Source organism: Phaethon lepturus, unplaced genomic scaffold, assembly GCF_000687285.1.
Source record: "Phaethon lepturus isolate BGI_N335 unplaced genomic scaffold, ASM68728v1 scaffold17737, whole genome shotgun sequence".
In the NCBI taxonomy this organism is placed as follows: domain Eukaryota; kingdom Metazoa; phylum Chordata; class Aves; order Phaethontiformes; family Phaethontidae; genus Phaethon; species Phaethon lepturus.
The window spans coordinates 31,180-46,283 of record NW_010552850.1 but is presented as its reverse complement, the minus strand read 5'-3'; the positions used below and the strand labels follow the sequence as shown (position 1 = coordinate 46,283).

At 41.8% G+C, this 15,104-nt stretch overlaps 1 protein-coding gene across 1 annotated transcript in view; it reads left to right on the top strand.

Annotated features, from left to right (window-relative positions):
* Positions 1-955: 955 nt before the first annotated feature.
* LOC104624090 (nesprin-2-like) overlaps positions 956-15,104 on the top strand; it is a gene marked incomplete at both ends in the record, with an annotated part of 37,294 nt that continues 23,145 nt past the window's right edge. The window contains 11 exons of the mRNA XM_010291358.1: positions 956-1,075; positions 1,245-1,445; positions 3,010-3,183; positions 4,207-4,338; positions 5,873-6,069; positions 7,140-7,272; positions 8,196-8,378; positions 8,830-8,976; positions 10,630-10,806; positions 12,585-12,740; positions 14,321-14,470. Coding sequence (XP_010289660.1) covers positions 956-1,075; positions 1,245-1,445; positions 3,010-3,183; positions 4,207-4,338; positions 5,873-6,069; positions 7,140-7,272; positions 8,196-8,378; positions 8,830-8,976; positions 10,630-10,806; positions 12,585-12,740; positions 14,321-14,470 — 1,770 coding nt within the window. The remainder of the gene's footprint in view (positions 1,076-1,244; positions 1,446-3,009; positions 3,184-4,206; positions 4,339-5,872; positions 6,070-7,139; positions 7,273-8,195; positions 8,379-8,829; positions 8,977-10,629; positions 10,807-12,584; positions 12,741-14,320; positions 14,471-15,104) is intronic.

Below are 15,104 nucleotides of genomic sequence, written 5' to 3'. Positions count from 1 at the left end.
TTCCCCCCCCCCCCCTTTTTTTTTTTTTACTACACCCCAATCTGTATACAGACCTAATTCCAGTTCTTTTAGTAGTTGGATTGGAGGAACCAGTCTCTCCACAACCTCTTAGAACAAATACACCTCACACTACAGCAGGGAAGAAAAAAAGCTACACAGAGTACAGCACTTCACACTTGATGCCTTTTAATATGCAAAACTAGCTTTTCTTTGTGGGACTAGGACTCCAGTGTTTATATCTGCTCATTCAGCATTTATAAGCGTTTTATCATATGGCCTGTGAACCAGTTAAGCTATTTTCTTCGACCTTCATAGGGATTTGCAGAGAATTAAAAATTAACAAACTGCATATCGTCCCCAGAATGGTTATCAGCCATCTATCTACTTGTTGGTGGAGCAAAGAGGGTGTCTCAAAACTTTTCTGTTACAGGCTCATAACCTTGTTTATGGACATAATTTTTTGCCAGGCTGAAAGCTATGTTCACAGCTGCTGAATCCCCTAACAGTGACTGCTGCCTTAGATATATTCTCTCAAGTAACCACTCTTGGAAAAGGAATGCCAGAAGTACATAGCTTCCCTTCCTTCAGAGAAGACCTGTCTCAATCCGTCCCTGAGTAAAAACTTACTTTGTAAGAAAAAATGGTATTTTCTGAGACCATGATTCGTTTTAATGGCTGCTCTTGAATTGGTAAACTGAAATGCATGTTGAATGTCTGACTGAGACAGAAGACCTGAATTCTATTCCTGGCTGTGCTATGTGAACCCAGTAAGCTGTGTCATGAATAGTCTTCTCTATTTAGCTTATAAGCTTGTTGGATCTCAGGGTCTTGTTGTGAACTTATGCAGTACTAGCACAGCAGAGATCCAGCACGTGGATCTCCAGCACTACTAGTGGTAATAGAAAGTTTAAGGGAACAGAACTCTTCCTAATAGCTTAATTTGTCCTTATTTCAGAAAACTGATGCCTGTGCGTTGGAGCTGCAAAACTTAGAAAATCAAGTAGCAAAACTGAGAGGCCATGGGGAAAGATTTCAGTTACCTATCACCTTAATCCAGGAAGCTTATAAATTAGAGGTAAGAGCACAGTACAGTTTCCACTTACTCAGTAAGGTTTCATTCTTCTAAGCAAGGTATTTTTAGCATCAAAAGGCTGATGGTTATTTTGCATTCTGGGAATGTGTGTGCATGTTTGTAGTATTCACTTCTGTCTTTCATGAACCACTAAAATGTATTTACATTGTAGGATGTTTTGGATGACATGTGGGGCATTCTGAAAACAAAGTATGAGGAACTGAACTCTCCTTCCATCAGTGAAAACCAGTATGAGGACTTACTTCATGGATTTGCAGAGCTGGTAGCTATTGGACGAGAGAAGATTGCACAAGATCCAAAGCAGCTAACAAAAAGCAGAGCAGCTCTACAGTCTCACCTAGAAAATCACAAGGTATAAGATGCTTATCACAGCACTACTCAGATCAGCATAGCAGGAGCACTATTTTCTGTGAGTGGTTTCTCTCCGGTGTTATGGAGAAGAATAACTAGCTCATCGCGTAGGGGAAGGACTAAAGTCTGTGCAGAAAACAAAGCACAGTTTTTTCAGTAGACCAAAATAGGACCTACTAAAGTATAAAAGAGAGATTGTAATTACAACTGCAGTTTTGGTGGTAAATTCTGATCAGATTTCAGTTTTGCCAACCTAATACTACTTTGGCTTACCTCAGAACATATTGTTATGTGAGGAAAACACATGTCCTTCTAATTACTGGTAATAAATCAGTAGTGAGGTTCCTGAAGTTGCTGTCTAGCAATTGGGAGTTGAGTCTTTGCTTTCAGCATTCTGTGCTGTCATGATCTGATGAAGGAAACTTACCCACAACAGCTCCTTTTCCGAAGGAAGGATAGTTTAGATCCTCCCCTTGGCAGCCCAGCATTACCTGTACTCAGCTGCTACATGTTTGATTGTAGATGGCTGAGAATGCACCTGCATCCTCACTGTCCTGCCACTTGGCAAGAAGCCCTGGCCAATGCTAGTCACTCGAAGATGTCTCTGTCATGTCAACACCTTGATTTATCTGCTCCACATAGCTCAAACTCCTTTAAGAATTACTTCAGGATGCCAAGAACTGCAAAGCAATACTCCAGAGTCATAGGAATTATGTTTGTCACTCGCAAATTGCCCTTAGCAAAGCAAAATGTTAGGAATTTGTTTACAAAGGAAAACAATGTATCTACAGACCAAATATATATACATTGATTTACAAAATCAAAAGAAAACTGCAAAAGCTGTTTTCCCTGCCCTGGTTATCAAGACTTACCAGGATGTTCACACAGCCTATGCCTGGGGTACAGTAATTAAGTGAAGTTCTTGTACTAGTTATTAGTTTTTAGTGAAGAAGATCTTGATTGATAACTACCTCATGCTACACTATGAATTTATTTATAGTTAAACTCTTCCTTCTATCATCTTCCTACAACGTCTTTGTATTTTATATGACTGAAGGAATAAATGTAGATCTTTTTCTTCAGAAATGTGTAAGTGAAAATAGCGTATGCAACTCATCTGCACCAGGGGAGGTTTAGACTGGTCTTAGGAAGCATTTCTTTACCGAGAGGGTGGTCAAACACTGGAACAGGCTTCCTTGAGAGGTGGTCGATGCCCCAAGCCTGCCAGTGTTTAAGAGACATTTGGACAATGCCCTTAATAACATGCTTTAACTTTTGATCGACCCTGAAGTGGTCTGGCAGTTGGACTAGATGATCGTTGTAGGTCCCTTCCAACTGAAAATAGCCTATCCTATCCTATGCTACCCCTGGTTCTTGACTAACTGTAAAATGATCAGTAACTGCCCATCTTGGGGTGATGTAGAATTTGGGTAGAAGGCTCCTGACTTCAGCTATGAAAGACCCTGAAACTGGCTGCTCTTCTCAGTGAGTCTTCTCTGTCTTCATATTTCTGCAGCGGGTGTGTGATTTGCCTTAAAGAGCAAGCTTTAACTTGTTTTTTTCAGGACTTTTTCCACAGCCTCATGACCCACATGGCTTGCATGCAAGCATTTTCTAAGAAAGTGACTCCCTCCATCCTACAAAAGAGAGAGGAATTCTGGAGAGAGCTGGTGAATGAAGTCAAGCTGCTGGAACAGAAGGCCTGCCAATATGGTATACACTTACAGAGCCTGTTAAAGGTAATGAGTCAAAAGAAACCCAGAGTAAAAGCTGGAGGGGAGAAGAAGAGTTGTGTCTAGGGGAGCTGTCGTGGTTTAGCCCCAGCCGGTGACTAAGCCCCACGCAGCCGCTCTCTCACTCCCCCACAGTGGGACGGGGGAAGAGAATCGGAAGTTTTTTTTTAAGAGTAAAAGTGAGGAAACTCATGGTTTGAGATAAAGACAGTTTAATAAGTAAAGCAAAAGCCGCGCACGCAAGCAAAGCAAGACAAAAAATTCATTCACTACTCCCCATGGGCAGGCAGGTGTTCAGCCATCTCCAGGGAAGCAGAGCTCCGTCACGCGTAATGGTTTCTTGGGAAGACAGCATGAGAAGCTGGACTGTCCTTGACTACTTAGCAACAACTCAAAACATCAGCACCTTATCAACATTTTCTCATCCCAAATCCAAAACATAGCCTCACGCTAGCTTCTATGAAGAAAATTAACTCTACCCTGGCTGAAACCAGGACAGGAACCCTTTCTGCACAGTGATTCTTTGGCTAGTAGTTGCCCTTTCCTGTCTCCATTGGACAGCAACAGTCTATTACTTGTTCTGTGTGTGTCAGTAAACTGGGTTTTTTTCCTTGAAAACCTCCGAAAAATGGACATTTCAACCCATTACTCCGACATGCGTGGGACTTTATGACTTCTTGCAGTAATTTTTGAGTGCCTGGACTGGCAAGAGAGCCATTTAAAGCACAAAAATACCAGCACCACTTTAAAATAAAATGTAAAAAATAATCTTAAACACCCCTAGAGGATAAAAAAATTAAGTATACCACTTTAAAATCAGAAACCTTGAAGATATTAGAGAATTAATTAGTTAGTTAATCTGTGGTGAAATTATGTCTCACTAATATTTCCATATTATTCACCTATTTTTGTGTTCTGTTTCATTAAAGTAAGAGCTGCTGATGCTAGAATAAGCATTAAGGCCTCAGCCTGGTGTAGCAAAAAGGCAGATAGATGCATGCTATGTTAATGATGCAATGTATTTTTTAGGAATGGATGGAATTTGATGATGAATGCCTAGTTTTCAATAAGGAGTTAGAGACACTTGCCTCTACATTGCCTTCTGTGAATTTGGTTGAAGAAACAGAAGAAAGATTAATGGAAAGGATTGCACTTCTACAGGTATTTATGTGTCTGTCTCTCTGACTCATTTTCTTAATGGATCTGTAGAGCTTTGTGTCCTTGTCTGTGTGGATGCAAGCTGAAAACTGACTTTTAAAAGTAGCAGGAGATCAGGCTGCTAATTTCAGCCAGGGGCTTCAGCCAGCTCCTTTTAAAACCCTGAGAATTCAAAATAAGATGTCCTGATTTTTATCATAACAAAGAGAATAAAATTCCTTTTTTATAGAATGGCAGATAGGCTCCTGGTTTGTTCCCAGCTCCATCTCTGATGGCAGAGCTACACCTTTATTTAGAACTTTAAGTCCAGCTGGAAACATTTTATCTATGTTTTAAGTAAATTTGAATATAAGGGTATGAATGCAGCCTTTATGGTTGTTTTATTGTTTAAATTATGAAGAAATAATGTTCAATAAACTTAGTGATCTATCTTCAGAGAGTGCTCTGCATTCCTCACAGGTTTGACCTTTCTCGGTCTTCAGAGGACCCACTCTATTACAAATTTCTGAATTAATGAGTCTTTGGGTCTATATTCAGTCCAGTTTATATTTAGATTCATAGACTATTAAGGCAAAAAGGACTACTGTGATTTAATCTAGTTGACTACATGAAAGAGATCATTGGATGTTCCCATAAAATTTACTAAGTACAGTAAAGCTTTTGAAATAAATCAACAGTAGATATTTACAACCATGGTGGCCCTCTGGTGCTTTTGATGCCTGTTGCACTGAGACAGGAGACATGCAATATTTGCATAGCCATTGATTGTGAACTTCCCTGGTTTGCTTTGAATTTGAAGCTTTTAACTAGAGAAGAGAGAAAACTGAAGAGAGAAAAACCTGGAGAAAAGTGAGACACTTGCACACCACACAATTGCTATTTTCTGCCTTCTCCATAGGACTGATCTCTACTTCCTGACTGTTTTTTTTTCCTTTTTTTCCCTTTTCTCATTTTGACCTTCCAGTGAAACTTAGCAATGGTAAAACGATGCTTTGTTTTTATTGAGCTGTCTAAGCAAACCAGTCCACTCCCATGTCTTTTACTTAATGTCTTCACTGTTCACTCTTCATTCCTCCCTGCCGCCATTATTCAATAATTATCCCAAAGCTTCCTTCAAAACACTGGTAACATTTTTCCAAAATAGGTTAGAGCCAGAAGGCCCTCTAAGAACAGGAGGGCAATAACTTTCTGCTGGGGACATTCATATGTTTGGACAATGCAGCCAGATCTGATACAGGGTGTTTGTCCACTGTTTGAGGTTTACATGTGTCAAAAAAGCCCAGCAAATCATAACACAGTCATTCTGATAATGTATGAAATTACACTGAAATCGTCTTGATCTATCCAGGGGAAACAAAAAAAAAAACCTGTGTCCCTTTTGCATGTCATGAAGTACAGATTCCTTCCCTTCGGAAAATAAAATACATGACAGAGAAAATGTGAGATTAAGAAGTTAGAACAAATTATATGTGTTTTGCTAGTTGCGTTCTCAGTTTTTAAAATATTATTGTTTTGCAAACTTCTCATATTCTGATAGCAAATCAAAAGCAGTGTTGATGAAAAGCATGCCAGGCTGTACCAGATGGTGAAAGAAGGGAAGAAATTGCTGACTGCTGTGAGCTGTCCAGAAATAAGAAGCCAGATTGGGAAGCTGGAAGAGCAGTGGTTGTCTTTAACCAAAAAAGTTGGCCATGAACTACACCGACTTCAGACATTGCTCAAACTCTTGGTCAGGTGGGTATAACTCAGAAAGCAACTAGAGATGTCAGCTAGAAATTAGTTTCTGACCTTCTATGGATTTATTTTCTGAAATATGACAGTGAGTAAATAACATCACTCTTTTAACTTAAAAATGAAAAAAAGAAGAAAAGCAGTGGTGATCAGAAAAAATGGCCCTTCATTACACAGCTGATTTTCTCTCACTGTGTAGCCAAGTGTTTCACTTCCTGCTTATTTTTGTAGGAAGAATATTTTCATTGCTGCCATTGCAAAGTCAGTGTATCTAGGTGAGAGCTAGGTGCATCGTGGTGTAGTTTGTATGTTGGAAGTGTTAACACAAGCTCTGATCGTGCTGCCCTAAGCATTTTGGCCTGCTGCGGATGCAAGCTAGCCTTGATTCCCATGCAAAGGCATAATGCACCTGTCTGTGCACGTACATTATCCATCTTACAAACATTTGAGACCTGGCTGAAATGCTGCCTCAACTTGTGTTTTGAAGCTCTACAAAGGGGAAGGACCCAAGCATGCTCAATGCTTTCACATAGCCCAAGCCAACTGTCAATGCAGTCCTGGCAGTCAGGTGGAGACAGTTTGGGACTCTACCAGCTGATGTACCAAGCTCAGCTCTCCCTGCACCTGGTCTATGCGCTCTGAGCTCAGGCTGGCTGGACCAATAGAGTGGACAGAGCATGCCAGTGGTTGTTGATATTTACCCCTGCTGTGTATTCTGTACTATATCTTACAGTGTGCACAATGTCTTCTGGTGGTTTTGACCTCTGGCAAAGCTCTTTTCACCCATGTGAGCTTGTCCTGGCAACTGCTGGGTGGATGCAGAAAGAGGATTTTTTCAGGGAGAGCAGACCAGCTGAAAAGAGCTGATAGGAACAGTCTTGTGTGTACCTCCAGCAAAACTGCCGTGTTCCATGATCCATGCTGTAGCCATGCTTCCACAGGGTTATGCAGCAGGATAGGTGCCAGAATAGCACATGCCTCCTCGCAGAGTGGAAGACAATTTGGGGGCTGAGAAATGTATCTTAGACTTAGCCAGGAGATATATGTTCATATGTTTTGTTTTTTCCTTGTAGCTACAACAGAGACTCAGAGGAATTAATGAAATGGCTGGATTCTGCTCAGCAGAGAATGAATTTTTGGAAGGAGCAGTCTCTCACCGTGTCACAAGATCTTCCCACCATTAGGGATAACATCAACAGCTTGTTTGTAAGTCAATTCTCCTGCCAGGTTTAGATAAGACATCATGAATTCCGGTGAAAAAGATCCTTTTGAATGTTTTTTGTATTTGCCATGACCCAGAAGCTGCCCACACAATATAGCGCTGAATGGCTTTGTGCCCCAAAGCCAACCCATTATCTGTGTTGGGAGCCATGAAGACGGGAGGGCCAACCAAAGACCTTCCTTCAGATTGTGAGGCCAGCAGAATGCATAAATCAGAACGGAATCCTCTTGTAATGAGCTCCCAACTACAGCATATCACAGCCCAGCCAGGATCTCTTAGGTACTTACAGTGCAATAGCGTGGTTTCTGTCTTGCTCCTGATGCCAAATACCAGATACAGCAGTTTAGCCAAGGTGATGGGCCATTTACCACCTGGATCTGGAGTGTGGGCTCAGGTTGCAGGAGTGAAGACAGCAGGGCTGTGAAGATGGTGAGACAATGTCAGGGAAGAGAAACATGCTGAATTGCATTTCATGTCTTTGCCTGTCCCCTAATGCTGTGCTCCCCTTGTATGACTAGCCAAGAGGTTCAGCCCCAGTGTGAGGCCTGACAGAGGGAGTCCTGCACAGTGGGAAAGCAAAGCATCATGAAGGTTGGACTGGTTGGTGTGAGCTGGCCAGAGACCCGAGGACTGGGGTTGCTCCCTGGGCCTCTGTGTGAAGTGAGGATCAGGATATTCCCAGTCCCTGTGGAGCAAAAGGTGGTGTTCAGCACTGTATCAAGTTGGGCAGAAAAAGGCGTTACCTGCTGCCAGAACACGCTGAGTTTAGGTTTTCTGAACTTTACAAACTTGCAAAAATCTGTTGTTTGAGGCAGTTCATTCTGTGACTGAAAACCTGGTTTATCTTCTTTATTCAAATATGTACGTAAATATTTACTCTCTTCTAAATTTCTTCTGTGCACCTCAGACATTCTCTAAGGAAGTTGATGAAAAATCTTCCCTGAAGGCGTCAGTGGTGAGCACTGCCAACCAGCTATTTCATGTGAAGCAAGCTGACACTACAGCACTTAGGTCATCTTTGGCAAAGTTTGAGCAAAAATGGGGAGAACTGATTACACAGCTCCCAGCCGTCCAAGAAAAGCTTCACCAGGTGAGGAAAAACTCCGCTGCCATCTCTCAGTTCAAGCTAAATAATTACTTCAAAATGTTGCTGCTGGGATTCTGATGGCTGCTACATAAAGCCCACAAGGCACCTCTTTCCTAATTAGCTGTCTGTCTTGCCTTCAGAATATCCTCAATATTGTACTGCAGTTTAATTATTGCAGTGTTCTTCCCGGGCTATTTTGCACATACCTATCATTTTCACAGTTTTATATGAAAGTCTGTTACAATTAGAAAGAATTTTACTTAAAATTTCTGAATTCTCGAACTTTTCTTAATTTAATTCATATGCCCCTCTGGAGCACAGGGCTCACTTTCAAGTTTATACCCCGATAATTGCAATTATAGTGCTCTGAGCCTTTCTAAAAATACAGATGTCATCTTCCTTGATATTTCTAACAAGCTGAGTGTAGAGGATTCATTATATGCTTTACTCCCAGCTTCAGATGGAAAAGCTTTCATCACGGGAAGCTATTGCTGAACTAATGACCTGGCTGAACCATGTGGAACAACAGCAGGAACATGAGGAGCCAATAAATTCACAACGTAGTGCTGCCCAAGTCAGAAGCCTCCTTCAGAAGTACAAGGTAAATGGGAAGCTGTAAATCCAGGCTTTCTGCAAGGTGTTTGGCTGTAACAAGGATGGAAAAAGCCTACAGGCACTGTCATACCCTTCCCCTTGCTCTTGGGAGGGTTCCTCAGTCTCAAAGGTGCCTTACTTAACATCTTCCTTGATGAAATCCTTTTGCTTCCTTGCCGCAGAAAACACCACCTGCCCTGCAATACATCTACTGCCTGCTGTGCTATAATCTCCTCTTCCTCATGGTGTCCCATCTGTCTTGCTGCTTCTCTCTCTCTTACATTTAGATTATAAAATGTTTTGAGCAGGAAAGCTTTGCTTCCTTAGGAAGATAGACTCTGTGTTTGTGCTGTGTTTTAATCTGCCTTTTCAGCAAGGAACACCTCGCAATTTTGGAGCTCCACAGCCAGGATTCATTTAACTAGAGAACAGGGTTTTGAATATTATGTTTCATCAAAAGAGATAACCTGCTAGGAAAGAGGGACAAGATGAACGTCCCTACAGAGAGAGAGGCTGCATCAGACTCTTGGCTCTGTTCAGGTGCTAAAGCACCAATGGCAGAGGCTGATTGCCCCAGCCACAGGAAGGATTCGCACCATGCTTGTATCCCCATAGAGACAGGGAACCCAAGCTCAGGGCACGAATCCCTACAGGGCCATATTTCGCCCTGCCCTTGCAGAGCTACTGAGCAGTGCTCTGGGCTCAGACAGGACAACAGTTCTCATTCTGCAGCTGCAGTTCTCAGGCACTTTGGTACTGCACCTAAGGCAAGTGCCAACATGAGCATTTCTTTCAAAGTGCCTTAGTATAGCAGATACGTAACATGCCGGTCTGTATCAGTTGTATTTGGAAGTTGGAACATGTAGGTGAGGTGCTGGTTTTAACCTTTTGGATCTTTAGACACCAGTTTGTAGGTGTGCCTTCTGCACTTGTCAGCAATGTGCATGCTGAGAAGAAAGCTGGGATAAGGGTCATCAGCTGCAGGGAAGCAGCTATGGCTTGAGTACCTCTACTGTGGTATTCTCTGGAGGCTTTTTTCTGTGTGCTACTAGATATAATGAGGAGCCCTTTCCTCTTCTCTTCTCCTAAGACCTTCTGAAATAAAAAGGCATTCCCATATGTTGTTCTCACTTTGTGTGTAGTTTCTCACTCATCTCTGTGGGCAAGGACACTGATGCCGGAGGACACTTTTTCCTCGCAGATATTCTGATACGCTATTCTGGTACCTGATATTTTGATAAAGGAGCATAAGCTCTTGTCTGCATTTGTCTGTGAGTGGCAGGAGTGTGGGAAGGCCTCGGTCTTATCCTAATCGGGGCCCATGGCAGTGTGATGATATTGTCCAATGGATAAAGTACTGGGTCTGGTACCCCTAGGTTTATTCCCTGCTCCGGCATTAGCCTGTTCTTACCTTGAGCTACCCACGTAATGATAGTGATTCTCTGCAAAAGTTTCAGTGGATGGAAATAGCTACACAAATATAGTATTTTAAAAATTGAGTATTGTTCCTACAGCTGGGTCTCTTTCAGAAAAATATTTTAGGCCACGGTTCAGAATAAGCCATGAATGTCCCGTAACTATGCCTTGAAGCATCATTGGAACTGATCAGATTAAAACTGCCAAACTAATTTGTTGTTTTTTTGGTTTTTTTTACTTCCAGGAATACATGATGGAACTGAACTTTAAACAGTGGATGGTAGATTTTGTTAACCAGTCACTCTTGCAGATGAGCACTTGTGATGTGGAAAGCAAGCGGTATGAAAGGACAGAATTTGCCGAGTGTCTCGGGGAGATGAACTTGCGGTGGCACAGGCTGCAGGCATCTCTGAACAGAAAGGTTTGATTGAGTTCTCATTACTTTTTCTTTCACAGCTCTGATCTTGCCTATGCCAGTGCTCTGTATTTTGCAAGCAGCCTTTCTCCCCGAGTCTGAAAACACCATTGAACACAGTGAAACTCCCTGTGCTCACTGCTGTCTGTCCATCCTGCTGTCTCATGGGCAGCCTATGGAGTGGTCTTGTAGCACATCAGCTGTCAGGTGGTGGGCAGGCATCCAAACCTCAGCAAGGACTGGGAGGGTAAATTTTCCTGTAACTTGCAGGGATGGAAAATAGACAAAACCTGCTCTTCATAACAGCCTGGGATTTACCCTAGTTGACCATATTAGATGGAAAGACTTAAGATTCCTCATATGAAGAAAATACAGTCAGTGACTTGTCAACAAAGTCCTATATTGAGAAAACTATGAAAAAGGAAAAATTCAGGGTAGTGTCTGCAGGGGAACCTGTTAGTGAAATCTGTGGAAGCTTTGGGGTGCTGTGAAAGTTGGGGCATTTAAAACTTCATGGGAGAAAACACACCGGATGGTTTGTGGAAAGGAGAGGTGCTACACTGGTTGGTGCAAAAAGCCAGGCCCTGCTCAGCAAACACAGCACCAAAAAAGCAAACAATCCCTCCACGTGCCATGTGATGGGAATGAGAAATGGGGATATATTAAGCTGCCACCCATTTTCCTGTTGTAGCTGTTGGATTTGCCAAAAAAAGTAATTATGAAGTAGTGTTGACAGCTGTGGTCATATGTCCCCATCTGAATCTGCTGGAAAAGGCATATCAGGAATCAGTTCCCAACCCTGCTCCAGCCCTCCTGGGTCACTGGAAGTGGTTTACTCTGTGTCTGTGTCTTCCTCCTGCAGGAATTAAATATTCTTCCCCAATGGAGTGCCTTGAAGATCAGCAGCTGATAGGCAAATTCTGCATGCAGACTAACTATACCAGCACATCTTCTGTGCTTCTCTGCGGAAAATCTGTTTCAGGCAGTGCCTCGGTATTACTCTATTCTAGTGACGCTAGAAATAATCCATGCATCCAGAATTAGATGCCACTGCTTGTGTGCCCCAGTGCCCAGAAAAGCTAGTGTGACTCATGTGATATGGAAAAGACCAGGGGAATGCTAGCATCCCAAAATGCAAACATGAGGCTGCTGGGACAAATCCCTCTATGAGCACATTCCTCTTTCATCTCTGTTTCTCTCCTGAATTTACAGGGCTTTGGGAGAAGCTGCCCTCCCTGAACGCAGATACAAAGACTGTTGATTGAACTGAAAATTCCCAAATTTTTCTGACTCAGAAAGTCTTCCAGAAACATTTTTCAAGCGGAAAATTCAGTTCCTGCACAACTGAAAATTTCCATGATGAAATTTCAATTTTGTGGGGGAGAAAACGTTATCTTCTCTAACAATTTTCAAGAAACTGTCGGGGCCAAGATTGAAGATAGGAGACTTGAGGTCCCTTGCTTATTAGTAACTTTGTTCATGGGTTTTAGGGAAAATGAGGTTTTCAGATTCCATATGAATGTGTCCATGTAGCCCATGGTCCTCCAATTTGTCAGGTCCACAGGCTGCCAGCTCCAGAACCCACACTGCTTTGTTTTCTTCTCAGGGAAAAGGTCAGATCCGAAAGAACCAGTAAAACTTGTTAGCTTTTCCTTTCAAAATATTTTCTTTAAAGAGTATTTTCACTGTAAATATTGTAATCTCAAATTTTGTCACAGAAAGGGGAGCCCTGTTTCTGCCCACCTCTAGGTTTAAGTAAGTTAAAATAGTTCTGTAACTTTCAGATACAAGACCTGCAACACATTTTGGAGGATATTACTGAAAATGAGAACAAAGCACAGACTTTACGCAACTGGCTGGAAGCTCAGAGTGATCGACTGAGATCTTTACAAACCCCAGCAAGTCTGATCTCTGCGCAGAACACATTAGATGATTGCAAGGTAAAGTACTTTATGTGTCATATTATTCTAAAAAACATATTTAGGACTTTGCTGAATCCAGACTAAAGAACTGCACAGATATTAAGAGAAAAAATGTGAAGAAAGTTGCCATTTCCTAGAAGAATAGGACAATGTAATTTTAATTAAAGCATGGCAGGTTCACGTGATAAAGAGCCAGAACCACTTTCAATGTGAATCGATGTTTTATGTTTTTTTCCTCCAGTTGGAGATGCATCTGCTGTTGTTTCATGGTATTTGAAGTGTTGTGCAGCAATATTGTAGATCTTACTCTGAGATGCCTCCAAAAGGAAGTAGTTCTCAGTTCAGCATAGCCATGGCAAAAGCTATCGATTCCATTAGTTTGAAGAGCTCAGTGGTGGCACTGATGTCGAAACTACACAGTCCCGTTTGGAAAAATAGCAGCTCTCTATACTCCTGCCCTAGAATGTAGTCTGTCTGCACCAGCCTCAAAAACCTGTATGTACTTTGGTTTTGTTGCATTTTTCTAGGCATCAGGTCCCTCAAACCTGGTACAGGTGCAACCAGCTAATAATTGGCTCCTATTAGTCCGAGAGCCTGCTGTTTTCATTCAGTACAGTGTTCCCTCTCTATTTTTTAACATGGAATATTTGTTCTTTCATTGCCATGGTTACTTGTCTCTCTGAAGCACTCTGAAATGTATCGAGGGGCCAGAATGGAAGAAAGACACGGGGTATCTTTGACTAAAACACTAACTTGCTCACAGCAAGGTACAGTGCTAGGATACAGGTGGCTAAAATGTTTCATTAAAATTAATTTGCTCAATAAAAATGAGGTCCAAATTTGAAAATATTTTGAGGACAGTTAAGTCAGGGGAGAGGGGGAGGTCATGGCTTTAAGTGCAGTGTTATAGGAATATGTTACGGCCCATTATGCATATGGATATTTACCCATGTTGTGAAGAACTTATTGCTGAGCCTTCCCCAGCATGTCAAGACTAGCTTATAATCTTGCTAATTGTGTTAGGGGAGAAGTTATTCTCCCAGGCATCTCCATTGGTTTCAGTGGGGTTTCTCCCATGGGAGAAAGCCTCTAAGAGGACAAGCTGAAAATAACTTTCTAGAAGTTGTTAAGATGTCAGGGTCTCTCACATTGCAAAGTCAGTTCCTGTCTTACCTTTGTCTGCTGGAGTGGAGAGAACCCAAATGCTAACCTGCCCAAGGAAAAGTTCAGCTGCATTAACAGAAAACATTTTTGCATCTATAGAGGTACAAAGAGGCTTGCACGGTGTTTGAGGAATTAACTCCTGATGATTTCCTTCCCAAGCATGATGTCCTGTGCTCATGCTGACACTAAATGGACTGATTCTAGTTCTGCCTGCAGGAGACTGTCTAAAGCAGCCACTGTCATTGTGAATTCCTGTAAAGCTGCTGTTCTGTATCAGAGTCGAAATGGTGGTGGTGTTGCATGACTGAAGAATTACACAGAATTGGTTTTAAAGAAGGAATGTTTATGTAAGCTTCTCACTCAGAAGGTTTTTTCCTATGGTCTCATTAAAAGATTTTATTTATCTTCCTTTTTTTCCCTTTTTTTTCATTTAGGAACTAGAAAATCAACTCACAACTAAATCCAGAACTCTTGATGAACTCAAACAGAGTTTGGCTTTGAATGGTAGTGCAGAACAAACCCCAGAAGCTCAGTCTCTCAGGATAACTGAGCTGTGTGACATGGTGGACAGCATTGTAAGCCAGGTAAAAGCTTTGTTGGCATTCTGATTTCCTCCAGTACATATTCTTACCACCAATGTTATTAATCTTCTTCATGGGATAGCAGGAGATGGTACAAAAAAGATGCAAAGTATTCCTTACTCTTAATTTTAACCTTCCTAAGAACTTCCTTTTGTCTTTACCATCGTGTAAATTAATATATTTCCAAGGTTGAGAGAGAAAAAAAAGTCTGATCTCAAAGTAGTTTGAATACAGGGGAGGAGGGACAGACCCCCATCTGCAGTTTAAGAAAATAAATAAATAACACTGCTATTTTTCTCTCAAATTGAAAATAGAAACCTTAAACTCTCTTACTCAATTTGTTTCTTTCATACCCTGGTCTTTCTCTCCTGTAGTACGCTGGTGGAAGCTGCTTACTCCTGCCCCATTCTCACTGTAGCTTTTCCATCTCCCAGTTACTCTTTCGTCCACACACCTGGATGGGTTTCGCTATCTTCAGATCCTGTGTAGTTTCCAACTGCTTCAAGGAGAATCTGGCAGATTGGTTTCCCTATGCAAATTGACCCCCCAGTAGTTTGCATTTATAGTTATCTTTTTACTTGGAACTGATCTTTCTTACCTAGGTGTAATTGATAGGTGCAGAGGATATAATAATGAG